Below are 9,898 nucleotides of genomic sequence, written 5' to 3'. Positions count from 1 at the left end.
AAGGCAGAGATAGATGGATTCTTGATTAGTACAGGTGTCAGAGTTTATGGGGAGAAGGCAGGAAAATGGGGTTAGGAGGGAGAGATAGATCAGCCATGATTGAATGGCAGTAGACTTGATGGGTCGAATGGCCTAATTCTACTCCTATTCCTTATGACGTTATGAGTCCATCCCATCGAAACAGCTCCTTTGCGTAAGGAGTGCTAGCACTTTTCACTTTTACATCAAAATTTCAGGAGATACTTTTTACAAACAAAATCTATGCTTGGCGGTGGAGATGGATGGATGTCACATTTGGAAAAAGAATGCAAAATGGTCCTGATGCTTTGCAGATAATTTCTATTGTGAATCTTGATGTAACTCTCTCATGGATTCATCTCTTCTGAAGAAAAATAAATGAACGGAACCATAGAATTCAATCTCAAGACACCAGTAAAGTTCTTGTAAAGATTCAAAATCTCATGCAACAAAAACATCATTTGTTGTTAAAAACCATTAGCCCAGTGAAAAGAGTTTAGTAAGGCACTTCTCAAGGACTGTACCCAACTACCATCTGGAATGAGAATAAATGTTTAACACAATTTCCTTGAGTGTCACCCTCTCATTGCAACAATTGGTTCTATCAGACTGGAATAAATCCTAGTAACAAGTGAATCAGAGCACATGATGCTGTTTTCAATTGGTAGATTTTAAATATATACACTGGTACAGTAGTCCTAGGAGGATTCCCTGGCAATTAAAATTTAAAAAATTCTGAAACAACTGGTATTTGTAAAAACTGCCCTCTCACTTCCTCTGTCATTTCATAATGACATGTTCAGATTAATCACCACCCTTCAAACTAAATAACAACAGAGCTTGAGTGGTGACCTGTATAGTAGAGGTGTACAAAATCATGAGGTACATAGATAAGGTGAATGGTCACAATCTTTTCCCCAGGGAAGGAGAGTCTAACACTAGAGGCCATAGGTTTAAGGAGAGAGGGGAAAGGTTTAGAAGAGCGCTGAGGTGCAACGCTTACATACAAAGGAAGGTGAGTATAAGCTGTAGAGATGGGTGGAATTACAATGCGTAAAACATATTTATACAAGTACATGGATAGTAAAGGTTTAGATGATAATGGGCTATGACTCTATAACTCTATAAATGAGATGTGATATTTATCCTGCCTGGAAAGATTCCATGCAGACCATTAGATCTAATAATTATTATTTCAGAATGCTTAGTTGAAAGTAGTGGTCAGTGAGAGGTTGGGACTCACTGTAATGGAGTCACATTAAACGCAATTCAGTTAATGTTCATTGTTTTCCCCGTAGGTAAATTCTGGGAAGTTTGGACTACAGGATGCAACGTCAGACAGACACGCTATGGGATTATCCTCACATCCCGGATTGGCTGGATCGATGTAAATAGCGTCTTGAGAGTAAACAGAGGGATCGTGGTTAAAATAGTTGAGTGGTTTCAGAATGAAGCCTATTTCATTTCCAGATGTGGCAGTGTTTGGAACATCTTCTGCGTGGGGAATGTGGAGGAATCCAGCTGTTATCCAGGCCACCAGGTCCTGTGTGAAAATAATAGGCATGTTGTTACTGATCGTCTTAAACTTCAATAAAATCAAATCACATTAGTATTGTTTTTCCTTAGCAAAGTGGAATGATTCCATATGTATGGGAGTATTAAACAAGAAGGGCATTGAGTTCTAATCCAATTACGGGCATGTTTCTGCGTAGTTCTGCACCATAGCATGCACAGTCCTGGCTGCCAGCGCTGTCGTTGGAGAATGAATGAATGAATGAATGAATGAATGAATGAATGAATGAATGAATGAATGAATGAATGAATGAAGAGGTTTATTGGCCAAGTATGTACACATACAATGAATTTGCCTTGGCGTTCTGCTCGCAAGTAACAACACGACATACAGTAAACAATTAAGAATAAAACATAAAACATTAAAACATTAAGAGTAAAACATTACAGTTTAAACATGTGAATGAAATAAAATACCAGAGCTAAAGGAGGCTACAGACTACAGAATCGGACATTTCCCTCTGTGTTGGTGTGGCTATGCCCCTGGCTGCCCCAGCTTTGTCCCACATCCCAGCTGTGAAGGACGGTAGGTTACTTTGCCACTAAATTATCCCCAGTGTGTAGGTGAGTGGTAGAATCTGGGGAGGTGCAGGGGAGAGTTTATGGGAATATAGGGAGAATAAAGTGAGATTAGCAAAGCGAGTGCTTGATGGCCAGTGTGGACTCAACGGGCCAAAAGTCCTTTATCAGTTTTTATGTCACTATGTGTCTATATGGAAGCCTAAAGGAAATGTCCTCTTTGGCCAAAGGCTGTTCGCAACAATTATAACACCCAAGTAGCTGCTCTGGCTGACATCAGCCTATTCAACACACGACCTTTAGTCTGTGAGGTGTACCCTGACGTGCAACATTGCATGGTCCATCTGATGCCTGTCGTTTACACGCCCACCTCTTCTCACGCTCACTGTGGGGAAGTTTGGTTCTAATCCATGTTCCCCAGCTCAAGGACAAATGGTTCTGACAAACCGTTATATTAATACATATGAACAAACCTCATTCCTAATGCTTTCATTGTTAATGAAGTCAGCAAAGTAAACAGGTGGTTTCCACATGCTGTTCTGATTGTAGATGCTGCTGCTCTTTCGCTCGTTATCTTTGCTCTTTGTCACTGCCAACTGGTATCTATAATAAATAAAACAACATTATTAACCTGCGTTGTTGCTAGAATGTCCTCAAATCTAAGTGCTTTAACTTATTTTTCACCAACTCGAGTGCCCAGGATTGAAGAAGATTTCAAAACGTGATGAACACTGCCCAGTCCATCATGGCTACTGACCTCCCCACCATCGAAGGGATCTACAGGAGTCGCTGCCTCAAAAAGGCAGCCAGCATCATCAGAGACCCACAACACCCTGGCCACACACTCATTTTACCCCTGCCATCGGGAAGAACTGTAACGTCCAGGTTCAGGAGCAACTTTCCCCCTACAATCATCAGGCTAGTAAATACTACAACCTCCAAATAAGCTCTGAACTACATAGACTGGTGTCATTGTTTTTGTCTTTCTGTTATTATTGCTATATATATATATATATATATATATATATATATATATATCTCTCTCTCTCTCTCTCTCTCTCTCTCTCTCTCTCTCTTTATATATAAATATAAAGATATATATGTGTGTGTGTGTGTGTGTGTGTGCACGCACGTGTGCGTGTGTGTATATATATATATGAATATATATATTTTTTTTTATATAGAGATCTATATAGATATATATACTGAACAGTAAGTAAAAATGCTGCAAGTAAGAATTTACTTGTTCCGTTACAGGACATATGACAATAAAACAGTCTTGACTCTCAACTCTCGTTTACATGCTAGTGCCTCCGGTGAAAATGCCACAGCGGGCAGGTATATGCAAAGAAAGAACCATAGATCCTCTTCTACTGGATGAGTGGTTATTGAGCTGGGAAACAGAACATTTCCCCCACATTCCACTTAAATATCTCCACATCTGCTTTGACAAAGACCAGATGCAAGACTAATTTTTTTCTGGGTTAGTAACGCAACTCTAATCTCAGAAGTGGAAATGGAATGTGTCACATTCCTGTCCTTCATTCTCTTGTCAGTTATTGGTTTGTATGGAGATATTTGCATCTATGTTTATGCAAACCACAGATCATTGATTGAGTAACTTTGCTTTGCACGCTAACCAGGTAAAAATAAAGTAGAAACAAGGAACTGCAGATGCCACTTTACAAAAAAAAACCCCCACAGTGCTGGAGAAACTGAGCAGGTCAGGCAGCAACTCTGCAGAACATGGATAGCGTTGTTTAGGACCCTTCTTCAGACTGTTGAAAAAAAATCCTTACTTGATGAAAATTAAAAACATTAGACGAGTAGAGCGTACAAGTAGTGCAGAGGGAATATACACATAATGTAGGTCAAACTGATATAGCTACAAAGAAAGTGCAGATAGAAAAAAGTGCAAGGTCCACAAGGGGGAAGATTAGGGGATTGAGTGTCCCCTTACCTTGTGAGAAGTCCATTCAAGAATCTGATAAGAGCAGGGTAGAAGCTATTTTTAATCTGATTGTACATGATTATAAACTTTTCTATTGTCTGCCAACAGGGAGGAGAGAAGAAGGAATGATCGAGGTGTTGTTGGCCCTTGGTTATTTTGGTTACTTTCCCAAGGCCGTGTGAAGTGTAGATGGAGTCAATGGGTGGGAGGCTGGTTTGCATGATGGGCAGGGCTGCATCCGCAAATCTCTGCAATTTCCTGCTGCCTGGGGTCTTACAGTTGCCAAATTAGGCTGTCAGGCATCCAGATTGGGTGCTTTCTAAGGTTCTTGGTTTCTTGGTCCTCCAAAATATTCCAAATGGAATTTAAACTGGAGGTGGTGAAGGGAGGGAGGTACATCTGTAGAAATTGGTAAGTGTCATTTGAGACATGTCATATTGCCTTAGTCTTCTGAGGAAGTACCTGTAGAAGGATTGATCTGTTTTTTGTACGTCTATCCATTGTACAAGTATTACTATGAGCTTTCCATCTGTAAGGCTGCGGTGAGAGGTGGAGATAATGGTCTGTAGCTTCTCCACTGCCTAATGCACGGCATCAAGGTGATGGGAAAACTTTACAACTACCTGTTGCCAGGGAGAAATGTGATAAACTTCTGAAACTGTTCCAACATCAGGCACAAGGAAAGGGTGAAGACCAAGCATGCAAGAGGATAATAATGCAAATAAATACCTGTTCCCTTTGGAAAGATGCATAAAGATCGTTGAAGATATCTACAGAAAAAAAGTGAAAGAAAATGTGGAGGAAAAATAAGACAAGGTGCAGTGCAAAGAGGAGAAAAGCCAAATCACAGCTCACCCAGACCACTGGCAGAGCGATGGAAACAAGCGACAGACAGAGAGGGAGAAGGGAAGGAGAATAAAGATGGGAATGCAAATAAAAGTGAGATTGAAAGTGACTGAAAGTGGTGGACAAGCGGAAAGATGTAGAAGACCAAAAATTAACATTTTTCATAATCCCGATCACATAATATCTTCTTTTTTTAATGTCATGCATGTTCTAATAAACCGTAGATCAAATGGCAATTTGATTTGTACAATGTCTGCCAAAGTGGAAGTTTGCATAAGCACTGAGGTACAAATTGATCACACATTCTCACATTAAGGCGTCTCCAATGTGTGAAGTCTTATCATGATAGATCCAATGAATATTATGTACAAGATATCAAAACTATAACCAACCCCCTGATATAGTCTACTATTTAATGGCCAGTTTGCATTTTCCTTGTAATCTGGCAGGAGATGAAGACTCGATGAGCAAGAGGTCAAGATTTATACCTTTGCCAGGAGATGCCTTTTTCATCTGGACTGTCTTCAGGCACACTGTCAGGATTGAAGCTCACCACCTGAAGCCTGTAACCTCGATAATAGCCCCACTTATTTTTCTGAGCCAAATTGACAAAGTTCAGGTATTTGGGCAATTTTGCTCCAGATCTGAAGGCTGCTTCATTCTCCGTATCTAAGATCCTGCTTATCACACTGGGTACATGCACCTTCTCGTCAGGCTTCCATGGGACTGATTTAAGTTGATATTCCACATCTTTAGTTTCAAAAGAGTTAGATGTACCTATAACAGAGAGAGGCAAATGTTAAATGAACAGTTAAGCAGAGTGTGTACCAGAGGAAAGAGACAAAATGCTGGAGCAACTCATCAGACCTTCGTTATCCAGATATTCCAAGCTCAAGCTCGGAACATGCACTCATAATGTCCAGCATGCTATGAATCATTAGTTGCTTTTATACTCAAACCAGTGCAAGGTTGAAATGCAGACTGGTTGCCGTTAGAAGGAGAGAGGGGTAAAGTTTAAAGAAGATGGGCAGGGCAGGTTTTTTTTAGAGAGTGGTGGATGCCTAAAATACATGTGAACATAGCACCAGTTTCTTGCTGAATAGATTTCTTAAGTTGAACACATTTTAAACATATGTTCAGCCTTGCCCAACATTGTTGTCAAACATGTTCATAAAACAGTACTGTTAATTTTCTATTAATAACACATAATAATCATAAATCTTTTTAAGCCCGTCATTTTTAAATGCACTGGTTACAATTAGTTTATCAAGGGCAATTATTTGCTCAAACCTCATCCACCAGTTAGGAACAATGAATAACCATTTGATGGCAGTTCATCCCGATAAGGATCATAATTTTTGCATCGTATCAATTTTCAATGCTCAGAAATCATTCTTTCAAGGCAGGCACGCCAGAAAGTGTTTATTGTAGGATTTATTTATCTACAACTAGCTCAAACCTGTTAAATTGTCGAATAGCAAACATCATTTCAACCATAAAACTGAATTGAGTACAAAGTAATCATGATATTAATTCTTAAAATACAGGTATCATCTTACTTCGACCAACTCAAATTCACGCTCTAGAACTCTGGAATCCTTTCCCTAATGCGTAAAAGTGCGTTTCTTTCTGAGGTTACTTTGTGTACATCGTCAAGATTATTTTCAGTTCTAATCATTTCCTTTATTTAACTCTGTAGAATATGCTGTAACACTTTGTGGATTGTACTCTCTTTTTTTTAACTTGTAGCTCAAAAAATAAACCTGAGGAACTTCCTGAGTCATTCACTACAGTGTGGGATTGATCTGTGCCACTGACACAAGCCGACCAGTGCTACCTGCTCGGTCCATTTCTCCGCATTCTCCAAAAGGAATATCAGGTTATTCCCAGTGGAAATCTTATTTTGCTTCTCGTACACAGGATAAAGATGGACAACAGTTTGATTGGTTTAGTGCGAAACATGCAAAAACATGCTCGATTCATTCCCAGGAAGTGGAATGCAAATGAAATCAATATTCAAGGGGTAAAGCGGAAAGGCTGTTAAAAGGGCTCATTATAGCATCTAGAGAAAAATGGACTGATTGTTTTGCTGTACTGGGAACTTTAGGCAAACCCTTGTACCTCTCCCGGGAATTCGTCGGTTAACCTATAGTAAGCGTTTGTTGGCTCTGGGCCTGTACTTTCTGGAGTTTAGAAGAATGGGGGGGGGGGGGGGGGGGGGGGCTCATTGAAACATACAGAATAGTGAAAGGCTTGGACAGAGTGGATGTGGAGAGGATGGTTCCACTAGTGGGAGGTTTAGAGATCATAGCCACAGAATTAAAGGACGTTTTTTTAGAAAGGAGGTGAGGAGAAATTTCTTTAGTCAGAGGGTTGTGAATCTGTGGAATTCTTTGCCACAGAAGGCTTTGAAGGCCAAGTCAATGGATACTTTTAAGGCAGAGGTAGATAGATTCTTGATTAGTACAGGTGTCAGACGTTATGGGGAGAAGGCAGGAGAATGGAGTTAGGAGGGAGAGATAGATCATCCATGATTGACTGGTGGAGTAGACTTGATGGGCCGAATGGCCTAATTCTACTCCTATTCCTTATGACATGATCTTATTCCTTAGTGAGAAATGGCAGCTGAGGATGGCTGGTGTTGGGTGGTCTGAGTAGCCTATCTGTAGGACTAAAGACTCCACCCTATGCATGTCCATTGTAGGGGATCAGCCAGATCCACATGTTGACCAGATCTCATCACAACCTGTTGGGTGTGGAGGAAGCCTTTGCCTCCCCATCTCTCTGTGTGGCTCCGCTACTCACCCCAGCCAAGAAGTGTCTCTGTGGTAACAAGATGTAGTGGCAGAGATGGCTGCTGAGCCAAAGAACATTAACACGCTAGATCACATGATGGTGCAATCGATAACTGTAACTGTAAACTGTGTCTCACCACAAACCTTCTGATGAAGAAGCCACAATAACAACTGGAAATCTTATAACACCATCTGTTAGATGTCTCAGTGCACTTGGCATGGGAGTTAACAAAAGTTAGTGCCAGGCTACATATGGAGGTATTATAACAGATACCAGAAACTGAATAAAAGCGACACAGAAGATAGACACAAAGTGCTGGAGTAACTCATCGGGTCAGGCAGCATCTCTGGAGAAAAAGGATGGTTGACTTTTCGGGCCAGGACCCTTCCTCGGACTGAAAGTAGAGGGGAGTGAACTGCAGGAAAGAAAAGCTTCAAAGGTACACATATTTGACGGTTTTACAAGTGAAAATCAGAAAATTACAGGCGCAGTCAATCTGAAAAAAAATCCTGATTGGCTGAGTTTCCAGCATTTTCTACTATTATTTTTGTACTTTTCATCGCTATCCCTCGATACATTTCTATGCTGATTTTTTTAGGTCTGTTCGGTGCTCTGACCCCAGAACATTAATATCAATTCTGCTGAATGATAAAACAAGGAACCAGAGGTACAAATGTCAATAAACTTATAGAGGTTCCAGAGCAGAGGTACCTGGCAGGTGATGGCAAGTCAGTGTTTAGTTTAGTTTAGTTTAGCGATACAGCATGGAAACAGGCCCTTCAGCCCACAGAGTCCGCGCCGACCAGCAATCCCTGTACTATCCTGCACCTATCTTCTGTGTTTCTATGTTTCTACTGACATAAGTTGATGGTGAGAGGGAAAAGATTTAAAGGGGTCGTGGGATGCAATTTAATTTCATGGAGGGTGTTGGGTATAAAGAACGAGGTGCAAACTGAAGTAGTGGATGTAGGTATAATGACAATGTTTAAAAGTTATTTTATCTATCTTATAGAAAGAAAGGTTTAGACGAATGTTGGCCAAAGGCTGGCAAGTAGAACTAGCTCAGGGACATTAGTTCTCGTGGAGGAGTTGGGCGTGTTTCCGTGCTATATGAGACTCTATGACTCCCCATACAAATGTCAACACGAGAACGTTTGAAATGCATTGGCACCTACCCAATATATCCAGGTCAGCCTTGAAGTGGAAGAAGTGAGTGTGAACGTTGCCCACAACGTTCTCTCCAAGTTTTGTTCCGTACTGACTTGCACCTTCGGAAGTAAATGAGGTTAGAGCGTAGCCCGTGGGAGATACCTTGGTCTCAATCACCCCATTGTTGTGGAAGACGAAATTAAAGATGTAATCATAGTTGCCCACAGTCGCCACTGATCGCACAACCAGCACGTTATCCAGTAACGCGCCGTAAGATGGGGCCATGAACCAGCTGGAGAAGTGGCGTCTCAGAGGAATCTCCCGATTTTGCTCAAAGATACAAATGGAGTTCCTGATCCGCTTCGGTTGGTCGCTATCCATGAGATGGAGAGTGTGGAGGAAAGTGGCGCTGTAAGGGCAGTCCACGCCTTTCACCAGCTCATTGGAACTTTTCCCAAATCCATAATGACTGTCCAAGAACTTGGTCCTCATCAGAGCTGGCGTCTCTCCGCCGTAAACGGAGTTCACCTCCTGGACGCTCAACTCGTAGACCACCCGCTCCTTCCTGAAGCGGATATTAAACAGCTGTAAACCGCTGGCGGAACTGTGGCGGAACGCGAACTCCCAGTCAAAGTAGCGAACGTGGTTGTTTACAACGTGGTATCTTGGTCCCTGTGGCTCGAACTGGAGGGGGCCGTAGGTTTGAAACTTCTGGCGAGGTCTCAGCGAGGCGTAGTTGGGGTCCGAATCCGTCCTTTGGATCTTCCGCACAGACCCCTTGTTGTACTGAGTCGCTAGTTCATCAATGTTGTCAAAGTATTGGCCGTTGTAAAGTACTTTCCTCACCTTCCACTCCGAGATGTTGTTGCTGCTGTGGTCCACCAGTACCTCAAACCCCAGAGGGTGCATAAACGAACCTTCCAGTCTTTTTAAGAACGGAAGCCAAGTTTCTCTATCTCCCAATTTAAACCCGCGAGGGGACGAGTCTAAATGTATTGGGGACATCCCGTCCGCGCCGTAACTTTCCTTGAGAAGTTTCGAAACTTT

General features: G+C 41.6%; 1 protein-coding gene across 2 annotated transcripts in view; it reads right to left on the bottom strand.

The window, feature by feature from the left end:
• Positions 1–670: 670 nt before the first annotated feature.
• The window catches only part of LOC116981979 (membrane primary amine oxidase-like), a 29,870-nt gene continuing 20,642 nt past the window's right edge, over positions 671–9,898 (bottom strand). The window contains exons 2-5 of one of the 2 annotated variants that reach the window (XM_033035240.1): positions 8,878–9,733; positions 5,395–5,683; positions 2,583–2,712; positions 671–1,561 (exon numbers count right to left, since the gene is read on the bottom strand). In XM_033035240.1, the coding sequence (XP_032891131.1) occupies positions 1,292–1,561; positions 2,583–2,712; positions 5,395–5,683; positions 8,878–9,733 (1,545 nt within the window). In that variant the 3' untranslated portion in view covers positions 671–1,291. The remainder of the gene's footprint in view (positions 1,562–2,582; positions 2,713–5,394; positions 5,684–8,877; positions 9,734–9,898) is intronic. The other variant, XM_033035241.1, reaches the window with a different exon arrangement.

The sequence above is a fragment of the Amblyraja radiata genome, chromosome 16 (genome assembly GCF_010909765.2).
Source record: "Amblyraja radiata isolate CabotCenter1 chromosome 16, sAmbRad1.1.pri, whole genome shotgun sequence".
In the NCBI taxonomy this organism is placed as follows: Eukaryota; Metazoa; Chordata; class Chondrichthyes; order Rajiformes; family Rajidae; genus Amblyraja; species Amblyraja radiata.
Note: the sequence above shows the minus strand (reverse complement) of the source record. Positions and strands in the feature narration are given on the sequence as shown.